The sequence below is a fragment of the Xiphophorus couchianus genome, chromosome 23, assembly GCF_001444195.1.
Source record: "Xiphophorus couchianus chromosome 23, X_couchianus-1.0, whole genome shotgun sequence".
Classification (NCBI taxonomy): Eukaryota; Metazoa; Chordata; class Actinopteri; order Cyprinodontiformes; family Poeciliidae; genus Xiphophorus; species Xiphophorus couchianus.
In genome coordinates this window covers 13,146,613-13,162,556 of record NC_040250.1, presented here as the reverse complement: position 1 = coordinate 13,162,556, position 15,944 = coordinate 13,146,613, and the positions used below count along the sequence as shown (strand labels likewise).

Genomic DNA, 15,944 nt, shown 5'->3' with positions numbered 1-15,944 from the left:
GTAATTAGATTATAACAGTCACAACAAGCAGTCATTCTTCCAGGTAGGCTGTGGATTTGAATGTAATCTGGGATTTGGTGGCTCAGTGCTGAGTGGTGTGGAAACCCAGAAACTGGCCTGATGTTCCTAACATATACTGAGACAGACTGCTGAGTATTTACAGGTGATCGTTATGTCATGTCACTGTGATGATGTGTAATAACTCTGGTATTACCGAGAATATCTGAGAAAAATATCAGATATTCAGTTTTTAATGTTTCACGGAAGAAATAAAAGTTTGAAACGTAAACATTTTCTTCAATGCTTATCCAAGATTAAACTTGACAGAAACTCTGAACACTTTTCTCTTTAAAGACACATAAAGCCGCATCAAATAAAAAGCTTTATTAATTGATGTTGAAAAGAGAATAAAGAAATGTAGCTGAATGAAAACAGATCAGCTTGATGTCACCCCTGTCTGTGCGGTTATGTAAAATGATTTCCATCACTCACGCTGACGCACCCGGCTCTCCCTGCAGGCGTGCACTCATGTCCCAATAAGCTCATCTCGTCACTCTATCTTTATTAATACGGGACGACATTTATTCTCAATCCCAAACTCACACACTCGCTCCACACACGCCTCAAAGTATTACCTGCGCTGTCTGCCGGGGACCTCCACAGGTAGCCAGGCAGTCAGGCAGCTGTGCGCCACCAGCTGGAGTCTCATTCATCCACTCTGCCCATGGAGGTCTGCTCTTCCTTTGGCTGCTGATAGAGTCTTGACCAGGCAACTGAGGGATTTCTGCCAGATAGAAACACACCACCGCTTTGTACATTCACTGTCATAAAGGTATGTGAACGAATAAAAGGGGAGAATACTCATGTGTTATTATTTAGCTGTTTGCTGTGATTTTAATCCACTTTTTCCACGTAGAGGTTGTTTATTTTGTCACATTGTGAGATGTGATTTCTCTTTTCCAGATGTTTCCTTGGTCGGCTGTCTTCTCCCTTGAGCCCAAAGTGCCCGGTCAGCGCAGCACAGAGGAGCTGGTGACCAACACTCTGATGCTGGAGCTGGGCGCCATGGTAAAGCGGACCGAGCGCATCCATTTGGAGAGGGCCACCGAGGGCCGGCGCCGGCGCCGCAGCTCCTCCTCCACGGCGGACTACAGCTGGCTGGCACACACCCCGACCCCTCAGCCCTACCAGCTCACCCCCAACGACCTGCTGGAGCTGCAGGACCTCTGTGCCAAGATCCCCCCTGCACAGTGCGGCCCTGTCATCGTCAGGTAAGAAACACTGAAGCAGGTGAAAGAGTCTATCAGGCAGGAAAACAAGCAGATAATTAAATTTAAAAAGGTGTAAAGTTGACTGGGGAGCCATAACAGGGATTGTAGTTTTTCTCCCCATAAAGCAAAGATGAACTTAATGAACATGCGGCTTCTCAATTAGAACTTTATTGTTCATTTTATTATTGTCCATTTAGTACTTTTACCCTATTTAATTTTCAAGTTAAGTGCTTTTATCAACAATTCAGACTGATGGTCTCTAAAATCATTGTGAAAAAGAGACAACTCTATAATATAAAATATGAAGAGAGAACTAAGGACAAGAGAGTTGCAGAGTTGCAGTCTGGTAATCCCTTTAAAACTCTGAGCAACAACATGCTGATGCTCTCAGATCCTCACTACCTGTGAGATACAATGAGATGAAACTTACTCCTTCTGATTTCTAACATGTTTTCTTTTATTTTTATTTGTTTGAATTTAGCAGCCAGATCTACTTAAAAAGTACAACATCAACCAGTTTTTAAACGCAGTTTGTATGTTAGAAAGAAAATGAAAAACTTCAGAAAAAGCAGACATCATCATCAGTTACGGATGAAGTTGTCGAAAAGTTTTAAGCAAACAGATCTGAAAATGGAAAATGGAGATCCACCTCAGCTGGAGCAACCAAGAGGCCAGTTCTAACTCTGAAGGAGCTGCAGATGTAGTTCAGATTGGAAAATTTTGTTGAAATGTCAACAATTTATACTCTGCACAAATCTATCCTCTGTGAAAGAATGGCAAGACATTCCTGACAAAGTCCTGTTATCATGTAGCGTACACAGCAAACGTGCTCTGATAAAATTCTTCTTTGGACTAAATACATAACGCTAGAAGAAACTAACACCCTGTGCCTAACATGTGAAACATGATGATGGCAATATCATGCTGTGGGAAAAGCTCTCCTTCAGCAGGATGCTACATCATGGACAACCCTAAAAGAAAAACTGGAGGCTGCAAAAAACCTCAAGACAGGAGAAGGAAGAAAGCCATTTTAAAAGATGTCACTTCCACCCCGAAGGCTGCATCAACCTGCATGTTTGAAATTATTAATCATGATAAATCAATTATTAATCAATTATTCATCAACTAATTTAATAATCAATGAATTGTGAATTGGGGTATAGTGACTCTAAAAAGGTAATTTGATGATAGAACAACACAGTCAGAGCAGTAATTTAGCCTAAAATGTACAAAAGATATATACATTTTGCATTTGCTACAATTGATCAAGAGCATAAAGAATGATGTTATTGCAATTTAGGCAAAAATAATTATTTTATTATTTAAAAAAGGAATTGAATTATGTGTTTGTTTATCTATTTCTAATATTGTACAAAACAAGCTTAAGAAATTAAACACAACATCTGCAGAACATGCCCAATTTTTTAAACCAAATTAATTGATTAATCGTCACAATATTCGATTGCTAAATGATATCCCTAATCAGATCACGTCTACTCTTCTTCTTCTGCAGGTTTAGGAGGCTGGTGTCCCAGATGGAGCCTGAGGTTCATGAGGTTCCCCGGCTGTTTCGCACAGTGTTACGCGACTGCGTGGACGAGGTCAACGGCAACGATGAGGTCCAGCCACCGAGCGCGTTTTACGAGAAGCAGCAGCGCAGCAAGAGCCTCTCCTTCGTTACGTTCCGCACAAAGTTTCGCACCGGGCAGATGTTCAAGGTGAGCGGCTTGAGGGGCTCCAGGGGGAACCTGCAGCAGCAAGTGGATTGGTCCGACGATGAGGACGATGGAGAGAGCGAGGAAGAGGCCATGAGGGCCAGAGCGATGAAGGGGAGGAGCAAGAGCATGCCAGAGATCACCCCACTGGAGCAGAGCGCTCAGAGCTGAGACGAGGGGAGGAAGATTTGTGGTGGCAAAGGGAAGAAGCCACTAAGAGGAGTGAGGAAAGAAAAGTGAGAGTAAATTATAAGATGAAGACAACAAGACTCACTTTTCTCGAAACAGACGACGAAAAATGATGACGACAGCTGAAGCGTTTGACAATTTTATAACTGTTTCGTTCCAGTAAACTTTAGAAACTCAGAAGCATTACTGTTCTGGTTGAAGGCTTTACTCTGTACTGATGGTTGAGTCCCAACCAGTCTTTGACCACGCAGCAGATCTTTGAGACAAGAGTGAGCAGGAATTATTTATTCTTCAAAAATGGTTTATTGACCATTCCAAACCTAGTTTTAGGTAACTACAAGGCCACAATTTTGCACACTGACCAATGACGACATTGTGACAGATCAGCACATCATCTGCAGCAGGCATCACGATCCCAACCTAACTCTTAATTTTGCAACCAGGTGAAACAACAACATCTGCTGACAAATTCAAAAACTCAAGCACTCTTTAGAGGTGGTGTAAAAGACATCTAATGAACTGTCCCTTTAAAGTATGTCATGCAACAGGAGGGTGGGGTGAGCACACTCAGCTCAGGCTGCTTTTCTGCTGATTCGGCAGATTCTGTCACTTTGTGAAAACTCTCCTGTCAACAAAGCTACTGCAACTCAACCTGAATTATGTCTGATGTTTTTATTTATTTTTTATTCTGAATGTGCACGCATGTATTTGGAGAAATATAAAAGGTTCTCATATAAACAGTGTGATTAAAATGCTGTTTTCTCTACATTGTCCCTGTTTTTGACTAAAACATGGTTCTTCTTAACGTTTAGGACTAAGTTTTGAGCACTTTCAGTCTGCAGACTAAAAAGGAACAATTAAACATCATTCGTGCAATGAGATTCTTGGGCTCAGAGATCTACAAATTAAAAATAATATGTGTGTGTGTGTGGGGGGGGTGTATGTATGTATATGGATGTATAAATAAGACATCAAGGTTATATCAGGATTATAGTGAATGATAATGTAAATATTTGTTTACACTCAGACTATGTAAATGGAGGGGATTAAATCATGTGTGCTAACAAATATAGATAAATCCGCTTTATAAATGAGACTTTTTACAAAAAATCATTTCTGAAAAAGCCATGTTTGTTTTACAAATAACTAAAAGAAAAATATATTGGAAATATTAGTTTAACTTTAAGTTCAGTCAGAGTCAGTGACAGTTATACCAAGAAATGATTCCCAAAAGTCAAACATTTAACTAAAGTGACGTTAAATAGTTCCAAGACGCCACTGGAGCAAACCAGAAACACAATTCTGTCTTTATAAACTTTACACTTCACAAAATGTAGTCAAAATGTATAATTCTGGTGATTCTAGGGTTGGATGCAGTTGCTTGGCAATCAGAAACCAGTCCATAACGTTCTCTGGAAGAGCACACAAAGCTTGGTGGTTTGAAGCTACACATTCTGTAGAAAGTTGGTTGATTCTGTACATTGTGCCTCTTAGCATGCAATTTGAAAACTATTCAGTTAATGCAACCACTTCACCAAAACTGCACATAAATTAGAGATAAAAGACTAAAACAAAAACCACATCATTGTGGCAAGTAGAAACTAAAAATCTGATTCTCTTGATTATCTCACCACAAAAAACAGACTCCAAACATCAGCATCAAGAACCAATTTTGATTTATTATTGTGCACTCGTTCATCAATACATCATTAGAACTATTTGCACATTGTACAATGAAGTCAAGGCATTTGGCTAAAAGAAACTGGTGGGAGAATAGGAACCATGTCTTCTCAAAAGGAGACAATCATTTAAATAACATCCTGTACATTAGGTAAAGAGGGCAGACAACCAACCAGATACTTCCAGGGAATCTGGCAGCTAGAGTTACTTCATTAGTAGAGAAACCCCTTCATTAGCTCTGATCCTCTGTGGGGCGCAGCATGAATGAGTCCCTTTAATCCCTTCACTACTTGAAACGCTTGACTCCCAGACATTTCCAGTGACAATTCTTTTAATATATTTCTACATCAAATTATTCTGTAGACTTAAGTTCAGCTGACTGTACCCGACTTCTTCGGCGTCATGTCACAGGTTAAAGAGCGTTCCCATTTGGCAAATAAAGCAGAACAAAATGTAACTGGATAAAATAGTTCACAGCATAAATGAATGATAAATTTAGAAATAATGATTAGACAAGGTATTATCTCTCCCAGTAACATTAAGAAAACTAATATGAGAATAGATTCTGGTTCTATTGTTTGCTGTTGAAATGAAAGTAAAAAAAATAGGTAATAAAGGGGGTAAAGAAGAAGAAACAACATTTTTTATAAGACAGTTTGCAGAATCAAACTATTAAATTACAGCCATTTTGATTAAATGTCTACAAAGAATTGGTCAAAGTACAACGCAGAGCAGTCTTTCCTCTCTACAAACTGGAGATTTTACACCATTTATTTGTTTTGTTTGGACAGAGCTCAACCACTTCATCTTTCAAAGTGTTGAACCATGAGTCCATAGCTTGGAAATAACTGGAGTCCATGTTTGTTTGAATTCAGCCCCAAGCTGGCATGAAACCGTTCTAAAGAAGTCCGTCTTCTCAGTGTGTGATGTGGACGTCTCCCGGCCCAACATCAGCTTCAGTTAATATGCTTTTCCTCTCTTTTACACGCCCAACCCTTTTCTTTATGCGAAGAAGACAACGAAGATGATGAAGAAAACTACGAGGACAAGAAAGATCTTGATCATCAGCCAGCGGTTGGAGGAGACTGACTGGAAGTATTTCAGGATTTCTGTGTGAGCAGCCTCGACATTCAGCTGTGTGTCCTCCACGTTGGCGTCAATCCTGCAGGGAGACGACGAGTTAGAGGGGACAGTAATGTCTGTGTTTCTATCAGAGCAGCCATCTTTAAAACATTAACCACTAAATATCTGACAGATTCAGTGTATGTACAATGCTGACAGTACAAACATTTAGCCACACATATTCCTCTTGTCACTGGGTTTCAAGCATGGCAGAATTCCCTTTCTGAGATTCTTCCAAAGCTTTTTATTTCCAGAAGACATATTTGAGGTTTTACTCTCTAGTTGTTGTTCCCTTTAGTAGTATTAGAGATATGAGAATAATATGATCTGTCCTCATGCATCTCTCACCTCTGGATGGTCTCTTCTTGCTCCTTCACCATGTGAGCCAGTTGCTGGAATATGGAGCCCAGCTCCACGATGGTGCTCTCAATGTTCTGCATGGTGTCTGCACGGCTCTGGATGTACGAGTCCTGGAAACATCATCAAGAATTTATTAAAAGAAAAAAAAGACAATATGTGCAATATGTCTGCAGTAAAATAGCAGCAAATTAGGAATGCCCAGTTTTGATCTCAAGAAAAGTCTCTGAGTCCATCTGGGTTTCCCCAAAAAGTCTCAGTGATTTTAAAGAACTATCAAACTAGAATGATGTTTAAATGTCTGCTCTTAATTTGCTGTTTCTATTTCGTCCATCAGTACGAGTGACTAGCAGCAGCTGGGTACCTGCTCATCAATGAGCTGGAGCTGCAGAGGGTTGCTCTGGGAGTCCATGTCGATGGCCACATCCCCCATGCTCCGGGACTCGTCCTGCATCAGCACCGAGCTTTCTGAAAGGAAAAACACACGCACCATAAACGGGATTTGATAAGAACCATAAATGTTACAGCGGAAAAGCTGAAAGAACAGCGGGCACATACAGTTCCTGCTAATACCCGCTGTGTGAGGCAAGCGTTCCAGGGGGGAGTACCTTTTAAATTTGAGGTTGTATAGCCCTGGTAGTCATTGCGCGGCTCGCGAGCTGCATGCGGCTCCTGGGCCCCTTTTTTGCGGCTCCCTAAAATATTTTTTAATCTTTGCATTACAGAGGACCAAATACAGTAAGAATCATTCACAAAGACTTCGAGCAGTTCACTACTGCAACAGCTGTACTGGCACCACAACCTAGGCTGTGCTAGTAAACCTGAAGAGCATGCTCAGTGTTGATGTGCAAAAGCAATTGACTCATAGAATCTGTTCATAATGTAAATAATTCATGAAAATCCACAGCACATGATCAAAATACAGTTATTGGGGTAAATGTATTTATGTGAACAAAGTACTGATTGCATGTACTGGGCAAACTTATCAGCAGGCTGACATTTCTGGATTAAAAATTTATTTCTTAGGTGATTTTATTCAACTCTTTGGATTTTTGGTTTATGTGGTAATTTATACACCGAAATTATTTACCCATCTAGGCCTGGTCTTATAAAGAAACGTCCTTCTAGGGGTCAGTGTTGCTAATTAGCTATAATTATATACACAATGATGCAGGCAGTAGATTGTTTTCATTTATGTTTTTGCATTTGACCCTATTGAATAAATAATATTAGTAAATTAATAGAAATATCTAAATAAAAATTATCTACATGATTAAGAAAGTAGGAGGCAGACACGCCTTCCAGGTAAACTGTAAGATGGTTAATGTAGGCGATCATTTCTGAATAAACGAACGTTAGGGGTGTGTTTCTTCCATACACAGATGACCGTAAATGTAAACTTCCATTTCTAAAAAAGAAACTTTAGAGCCTCCTCTAAATGTCCTCTGGGCTGTCCAGATAACATTCTAGCTTTTGATTTGAATTAACTGCAGCTGCTTATCTCCCCAGACCACATGGGCTGTTCAGCCAGAAACGCAGCTTTGGCACGTCTGGCTTTATCAGTGCAGAGTAAACGCGCCACAATGGAGCTATACGTTTTTATTTTAATGCCACCCATATAAAGCTGATTGATCATGCAAAACGTCAAGAAGCGTTCAGACTTACTGAAGTTATTGGCCATCATAGGAGAAGACGCTACAGGGGGCTGGGAGAACTGCTCTCTCCTGCTGCGCTGCTGCTTCAGGTTCTGTGGAAAATTTAAACGATAAATATTAAAAAGGAAAGCAAGATCTTACTACAACCTAAAAATAAAAAAAGTGTTTGAAGTGCAATATTATGGGAAGAAAAAAATCTCTCACCTCAGTTCGAACTTCTAGGACTGATTTAAAGTCATTAGACATGGATGCCAGTTTGGACTGTAAACAAGACAAAAATGAAATATTTAATATTTTCAGACCACACCAAATGTCTTCTACGTATATGCAAACAGAAATACAAACACATTTGCTTCTTTTCTACTCTCTTAGTTAAAAGAAATACAACAAAAAACTGATACATTTTAGTTTTTACTTTGCACAGGCTGTTAATCCTGGCCAAAGTTAAAAAGACTTTTAGACTGTGGGCTACCTGTAACGACACCACGATGGTGTTTGAGTGGGTCTGGATGTGCCGGCCACCCGGAGCGCCGCGAGACCTCACCAGGTCCTGCAGCTGTGCAATCTGTTTGTTCAAACTGTTGATATCCTGCAGACACAAACAGAAGGATGAGTCAGTGTGGAAACATTTCACCGAGTGTAAACTCACACTAAGCTCACCGCTAAATCAACTCACTTGCTTAATGATGTAGGTGAGTTCCTCTATCTCCACTGCCTTGTCGTCAAATAGAGATTTTCTTTTCGCCACTGAAACATCACACCGGCAGCAAACAGAATCAGCGTTTTGATCAAAGCTGCACAAAGCTTTTATTACTGCAGAACCAATGTAAAACATAAATAAATGAATACTTACAAAAAGTTAGTTTTTCCAATTTGGCAAACGTATTGCTCAAGTCTTTTCCAATTCTCCTACAAGAGCAAACAGAAATGCAGCTTCATCAGCCAACCGCACCGTTAAAGAGCATTTCTTCCATGTATTTTTAATTTTGCTTTTAATAAATTTTCTCCAATAGCTTAAAGTAAAACATATGGGTGAGTGTACTTTGACACTTAAAAACATGTAGTGTGAGCAAATATCTGAGCTGTAAAAACACACATGGAGGCAGAGAAAGAGGCTCTTACTTGGCCATAAGTGTGAAGTCGCTGTGTTGCCTGAGGGCGTTGTGAGCTGGTTTACTGGGCTGCACTCCATTCTGCTACAGTAGGAACACAAGAACAAACTGATCAGACCTACATGAAGAACATACAATGTGTTCCTCTATGTATATGACTCCACTTTATCACCAAAGGTGAAGAAATGGGAGTTTATCATCTTTCAGTTTCCCTGGTAAAAAAATCCCACATAACCTTTTACTCTTTATTCTAATAAGACAGTTTTTGTAAAAAGAAATCAGTGCATTGTCAATTAATTTTTCTAGAAAAAAAAAATCTGTAAAAATTATGGATGCTCCAATCAGATTTTCTGCTGCCGATTTCGATACAGATGACCAATGAGGTCATCTGTATCTCTTTGCCGATCACCTGGAGTGACTGTTAATTTTTTTGCTTTAGGTATAAATGCTACTATATGATCTGACAAAATTAAAAAATTATCTGGCAATAAATATACCTAATTTAGGCAGAAGACATGCAAAATACTTGCAGCCACAATACAGCAGCTATTTAGTCAAAAGGACAACTGAAAAACCTGCAATCAGTAAAATAAAATTTTATAGTAAGGCTCTCAGTACCATAAATTATACATCAGTCAAATAAATCTGCCTATATCAAGTAATGTTAAAAAAAGAAAACATTCATTCAAAGTCAAACGCAGGCTGCATCAAAATAAACAATCCGACCGAATTCTGACCGTGATGCTCTGATGAGTGTTGGTAGTAGTACGCTGCTTTACTGGCTGTCCTTTTTTTCTGCATTGAGCCTCGATGTAGCCAAACTCCAAGTGTTTTTTAAATGTCACATTAGATAAGTTGTGTTGATGCATTTTGACGTGCTTCACCCCCGAGGTAATTTTCCACCGCAACACACAAACTTCCCCGTTCACTCTCAGAGCGCTCAAGTTCCACACCACAATGCTTAGGATTTACTGCTGCACGCTTGCGCAGTGTGAAGGAAAGAGGAGACAGCTGCACATGCAGGCTGCGAATGAGATACAGGTGATCGGCATCAAGAGACCGTGATCGGCGATCACCGATCATACACTTTTTCACGGAAATCGGCCAATTCTGATTGGTGGCCGATCGATAAGCACACCTCTAGTAAAAATATTGTACGTCTTCTTGTTTTAATTTAAATTCATGAATAAACCCCTGACGTTGTGGCAACAACATTCATCTGAAAGGCCTCCTGATGATTTGAAAAAGTGGTGAACAACGTCTCTGGATTACAAATGTTGACCAGAACATCGACATGTGAAAGAATATTAATACTTTGCAACATTAGCAACCAGTTAAAAATTAAATTGCAGAAAGCCAAAGCAGCAAACAAGGTTCCTTGAAGAAAGTTGGAGTTTGTAAAAAGAAGTAAATTTTTCTTGAAAGCTGTGGTTTTCTGCATAATAACAGCTGCTGGTTGCATCAGTGACTGATTTAAGCTGAGCTTTTTCAGACCTTTTATTTCATAGTTAAGAATAACAAAAATATTTATTCTTAACACTAAATTGCACTGGTTGTTTTGCATTAAAGGTCCATTATAATTACTTAACTAATTAATAATAGAGTACGGTAAATATTTTTCATTCCAAAAATAAATGTGGACACTGCTTAAACTTAAGACAAATTGGCAGAATGATAGCTTCTCTCCTCACGCGACTTATTTTTAAAGTTTTTCACTGCATGCAATCACCCACAAGTTTAGTTTTCTGTTTAAAGAAAAGCTTTTCCACTTGCTCTTTTTCATGGTTCAATTAGCAGGTTTCCATTCTATACATACAACTAATTAGATTCTGATATCCCGAACTGTGGTTAATTTGCTGCAGAATGTCTATTTGAAAGAATTTATTAACTAATATATCATAGGGTTTAAGCAAGCTTCAGTAAGATATTTAATCATTTTAAAGACAATATGATTCACATAAAGAACCAACGTTAAATACAAAAACTGACCAAACTTATCTTGGTAACACTTTAGCTTGAAATGGATTGATAACATCAGCAGTTACGTAAAACTGTTAATGTACAGTAGTGCTTTCACACCTTGGCTACGAAATGTCAACATCTACTGTAGATAGTATCAAAATAATGATTTAAAAAACCTAAACCAACAACTTTTTGGATTTAATTTCCCAAACATTTAGTTTGCCTGCAGCATGTTTGTGGGAACATCGGGAACATTTAAATTCACTTCATTTAAAAAGCGGTCCAACAATATGTTTTTACTTTTAAAACTGCAAAAAATATTGAAGATATTAATTACAAAACATTCTCAGAGCTTTTTGTGTCAGGTAGATAAGGCAAGTATCACCAAAAGGCCCCTTTTCATGCACTTTTAATCATTCATTAATAACCTCAATTTAAGTCTTCTACTAAATACTTTTATACAATGTTTTTGTACTTATTTGAATAGAAAATAAAGAAATAACCTGAAAATGTGAATACAATTGACAAATTGTATTTTGTCAATTAAAGTTATTGGTAAAAAATATAAACAACCTGTTGAAATGAGCCGAATCAAGATCTGCCTTTTAAACTGGAGTTGGCACTCTGTCTAACTCTGAAGAAACCAAAAGTGGAACCAAACCACAAAAATAAATACAAAAAATGTAAAGCTAAGCAGAAGTGTCTATATAGTTGGTTATACTTGATTATAAACTTAAATGACCTCATGTGGGCTATGTGTTCGTGTATGTATTGAAGTTTGGGACAATTTTGATGGTGTTATTGATGTGCTATGATGATGAGGGTGTTTCCACCAACATACCTGTCTGCCCTGGAGAGATTTACAGGCCGACTGAAACTCCAGGGTTCGGTCGCGGCACGTCATCGTGCCGCCGATTAGAGGATAAGAAACCCGCTGTAGATCACTAGAAACGACCGGATCCCCCTTCTCAAGCGGGTCTGGTGAATAATGAGCAGGAAGACCACCAGATGTCCCGAGAAACCTACATCCAAGGTGGGGTGTTCTTCATTAACATACGCACACGCATATCTGTGACAGAAAATAAATAAATAAAAAAAACATATGTAAACCTCTCTGAAGATGCGATGAGAAATACACAAAACACCAGATGAGAAATACAAAAACAACACTCAACCGGCACCGTCGACTTCAACAACTACAAATATGTTGACGTCGACAAGAAAAAACTAGATGATAAATAAGAGATGTCGGTCGTAACTAACACAGAAACCTACTGAGAGCTAAATATACATATCATTAGGTAAGGATGATTAATCTGAAGTCTAAAAACAGGCCGCCCACCACGACGCACAGCTGATCACGGCCTAACGTTAGCTAAGCGATGCTAACAGGTTTTTCGAGCGATTCCTTCATAATTACCGTGACGTAACAATGTCTAAACTGATAAGACGAAGTCTTTTCTGGCTTGAAACTTCAAAATTAGTCTTTGTTTCAACTTACTTGAGTCGACATCACACCATTTTAATGTGGCTTCTCGATGTTTCTGATGAGAAGTAACCAACCCTACAGTTAAAGTTTCGATCCGGGTCATTTCCGGAATTGACGTCACTGCCACGTCTCCTTTACTGAAAGTCCCCGGAATTGTGGCGCTTTCGTCACCAGAGGGCAACATTTCTCCTACATAGAGGTAGTTAAAATTAAATTATAACCAACATATGACAAGAAAATAACAACTAGATTTAACTTATTTTAGTTAATTTTACATAACGAATATAGTAAATGAAAAATACAAAACACTGATGAGTTTGAGGGGTAATATAACTGAGTATTCATCATTTGACCACCAGGGGGCAACATTTTTTTTCTGACATTCCAACAGCAGAGTACCAAAGGCAGCACAGATATTGAAACTATTAACTCTTGTTATTCTTAAAAATAAATAACAAACATTGTTTTATAAATAATCATGGATAAAATTAATTCAGCTTAACTACATAATTTTCCAAGAAACTCAACAGATTTTTTAGGAAAGAAAAAAATAATTTGCTCGATTATTATTAAAATGTATGCCTCAAATTGTTGTGTTTTTAAATGCACTGAAGTTTTCTGTGATCATTCAAAACCGAAAAGGAAGGGTTAAAATATATAATTCAAAGCACAAAATTATATAACATTTATGTTCATTCTTGTTTGCAAAACAGCTTAAACTCAGTCATATTAGAATGAGTGTTTGTCACAATCAGTGTTAAAGTTTTCAAACAGATTCTCTGTTAGTTTTAGGTCTGGGCTTTGACTGGGTCATACTGACACACTCTGTAAATATGCTTTAACTTAAGCCATTCCACGGTAGCTCTGCTTGCATGTTTAGGGTTGTTGTCCCATTGCATAATGCCCCAGTTTCTTTGTGCTGACTACCAATTTTTATTTGTAAAAAGTTTTTCACTTTACAGTAAATGCCACTTAATGCTGATTTACCACATAAAATCTAAAGAAAATATAATGAAGTTTGTGGTCTTAACATCACAAAATGTGAAAAAGGTGTGCATATTTTTGCAACTGCTGACATTTTGTCATTAAGTAATAATTCAACTTTTACGCTACAGCAAGCAGGAACAACTGGAGACACAAAAACACCTGATTGGCTGCCGCTTCAGGTGAGTCGACCTGCAGATATATGGTATGGAAAAATAAAGATAAGATCCAGCAAAGCTCTCTGATGTCCAATCACTCCTGCTGGTACCTGCATCCTCTTCCTGACATGATCAAGCCTGCTTAAACCACAGCTATGTCCTCGAACATTTTGCTGCTGGACCCCCAACCACAAAACCATGCGTAGCTCTCGACCATCTTGTCTGAGCATGACCCGACCTCCTCATCCAGTTCAACCAGCATGTCAGTTTTTGTATCTCACTTTAATGTGTCAGGGCATCTTCATAGCCTATCAAACATATTTGACATTTACCCTTGTCAAGTCATAAAATAAATAGTGACTTTCTTCTTTTCTTTGTCACTGGATCTCTTTTCTTATTCAGAAATATAGTAGAAAAATATTTTGATCTCTTAAGTTCTCAATGAATATGTTTTCAACCTTTGAAACAATACAACATTGTGTAGATATAGCCACGGTATCAGATGAAGATACCTCACTTTGATACTTTGACAGAAATTAACTGCTTCACCTTTGACGTATTTTTAGTGGTATATGCACAGCATAATATGGATGTGCATAGTAATAATTGGGTGTGTCAATGTTTTTCTCTCTTAGCGTATTTCTAATAGGCCTGTTGACATGAAAGTCACATCAGGGGTTGATAATCCAGACCAACAAAGTAATAATACAATTAAATTTGCAAATTGTGTTTTGTGTAATAAAGTAGAATGACAGGAATAAGTGTTGAACGGAGGTACAAAATGTCACTGACAAAGTTTAAAAAGCAATTCTTCTCTGTATAGGTGCAAAATACCATAAGATTGTTTAGTCTTAATGGATGGCCTATAAAATAATTGTCATTACCATTTTATCACACATGATGAGGCAAAGCAGAAAGCTCTATCAAGATCTTTGTAATCTTATTGTTGCAAAGAATAGCAGTAGTATTGGCTAGGAATATATTCCCAAACCTCTGAATGTTCCAGTGACCTGTGTGGAAAAATGGGTTAAAATCCCTGAGCAACACATGGGAATAGTTTCTTAATGCAGGAGGTTTCTTGAGGCTGTAAAGGTAAATCCATTTTATTACCCAAAATCTAATGTATGGATTAGATTTTTTTTAAATGTGTGGATTACTTGTGCTGTTACAGAACTGAATTTGAATTCCATGTCAAAAAACATAATTAAAAATGTATTTACTAAAGAAAAAGTTTAGTTCCCATTTCCCAGCTGTAGTGATGAAGACGAACGTCAAGTTATTTTGCAGTAACTCAAAGGAATTTCCATATCATCTCTGTCATCTTCATACTTTATCCTCAGCCTGCTCTCTTTGCAGACACTTTCCCATGTAGTGACAAAAGAGGCACAGATCTTTTATCAAGACTGATGTCCTTCAGTGGAGTGAGACAGGCAGGGTCTGGGCCATGTTGCTGTTAAAGATAACACCATTTCTGTGTAAAATGAAAAAAAGCCTCTTTGTATTCACCTAAAAAAAACACTCACTGTCTTGTATACACGCTTGAATGTTCTCTGCCTTTCTAACGTTGAACTAAATCTCCCTCTTTCTACCCCTGGTCTGTGTTATCTGCCTTTTTGTCACACAGACTCACACAGAGGAGCTGATACCATCTGACAATACACAGACCTGATAGCGACCAGTACCTGCTTCAACACAGCTGCTGCTACATAAGCAGGGAGGAAACCATGGTTGTAGCTATTAGAAAAAACAGAGAGGGAACAGCAAGGTGGAAAAATACAGGAAGTCCTGATACAAGCCGACAAAGCCACAAAGTGAGGGTTGTAGAGGGAGGAATGGAAGAGAGGCCAAGAGCAAAAGAGAATGTATGTAAAATATGTAAGGCGTCAAACACAGACACAGTGTTCTTCTGTTTTTGGAAATATTTAGTCAAATATTAGAAGGATTAAAGTGCAAAGAGCTGAACTGAGTAGATCCTAGAGAAAAGACATCCTCTCTGTGTCTATACATGACTCACTCTGTCCTTTTCTTGCTCCCTGTCTCCCCAATCTGGCTGCTATATTTAGAGCGGGCATTATGCCCTTTCAACAGAGAGGTTGGCAGCAGCACTTAGCTCTTCTCGTCCTCCACTCCTATTCCCTTTTTCTCATCTTACATTTTCCTTTCCTTCCCTTCCCTTTCCTTTCTTTTCTTTTCCAGGAAATCATTAAAATTGAATACATGTCCATAATTTAGCAACCTGTAATTTCAGCA

The 15,944-nt window shown here is 38.4% G+C and overlaps 2 protein-coding genes across 5 annotated transcripts; one reads left to right on the top strand and one right to left on the bottom strand.

Annotated features, from left to right (window-relative positions):
- The first annotated feature begins 614 nt into the window (after window positions 1-614).
- Window positions 615-3,901, top strand: LOC114138849 (protein RD3). Its single transcript, XM_028008283.1, has 3 exons — window positions 615-832; window positions 964-1,271; window positions 2,785-3,901. The coding sequence occupies exons 2-3, from the start codon at window positions 964-966 to the stop codon at window positions 3,155-3,157; spliced, it is 681 nt and encodes a 226-aa protein (XP_027864084.1). The 5' UTR covers window positions 615-832; the 3' UTR covers window positions 3,158-3,901.
- Window positions 3,902-4,834: 933 nt separating this feature from the next.
- On the bottom strand, window positions 4,835-12,694 carry stx5a (syntaxin 5A). Of its 4 annotated transcripts, none has more exons than XM_028009374.1 (12): window positions 12,565-12,694; window positions 11,905-12,132; window positions 9,112-9,185; window positions 8,843-8,898; window positions 8,666-8,736; window positions 8,462-8,578; window positions 8,194-8,250; window positions 8,000-8,081; window positions 6,943-7,029; window positions 6,699-6,802; window positions 6,326-6,447; window positions 4,835-6,017 (listed from the first exon to the last, which is right to left on the bottom strand). In XM_028009374.1, exons 2-12 carry the CDS (start codon window positions 11,965-11,967, stop codon window positions 5,858-5,860), a joined length of 993 nt encoding a protein of 330 aa, XP_027865175.1. In that variant the 5' UTR covers window positions 11,968-12,132; window positions 12,565-12,694; the 3' UTR covers window positions 4,835-5,857. The 4 variants fall into 4 exon arrangements, with proteins under 4 accessions (XP_027865175.1, XP_027865176.1, XP_027865177.1 ...); XM_028009375.1 differs by having other exon boundaries at window positions 9,112-9,182; XM_028009376.1 differs by lacking the exon at window positions 6,943-7,029.
- Between the last annotated feature and the right edge of the window lie 3,250 nt (window positions 12,695-15,944).

Excerpts from the sequence above, each read along its gene's own strand:
- LOC114138849 (XM_028008283.1), top strand. The coding sequence starts at position 964 with ATGTTTCCTTGGTCGGCTGTCTTCTCCCTTGAGCCCAAAGTGCCCGGT. Across the intron at positions 1,272-2,784 it reads TGCGGCCCTGTCATCGTCAG|GTTTAGGAGGCTGGTGTCCC; the intron begins GTAAGAAACACT and ends CTTCTTCTGCAG.
- stx5a (XM_028009374.1), bottom strand. The coding sequence starts at position 11,967 with ATGACGTGCCGCGACCGAACCCTGGAGTTTCAGTCGGCCTGTAAATCT. Across the intron at positions 8,579-8,665 it reads TCACCTACATCATTAAGCAA|GATATCAACAGTTTGAACAA; the intron begins GTGAGTTGATTT and ends TTGTGTCTGCAG. Across the intron at positions 6,448-6,698 it reads TCCAGCTCATTGATGAGCAG|GACTCGTACATCCAGAGCCG; the intron begins GTACCCAGCTGC and ends TGATGTTTCCAG.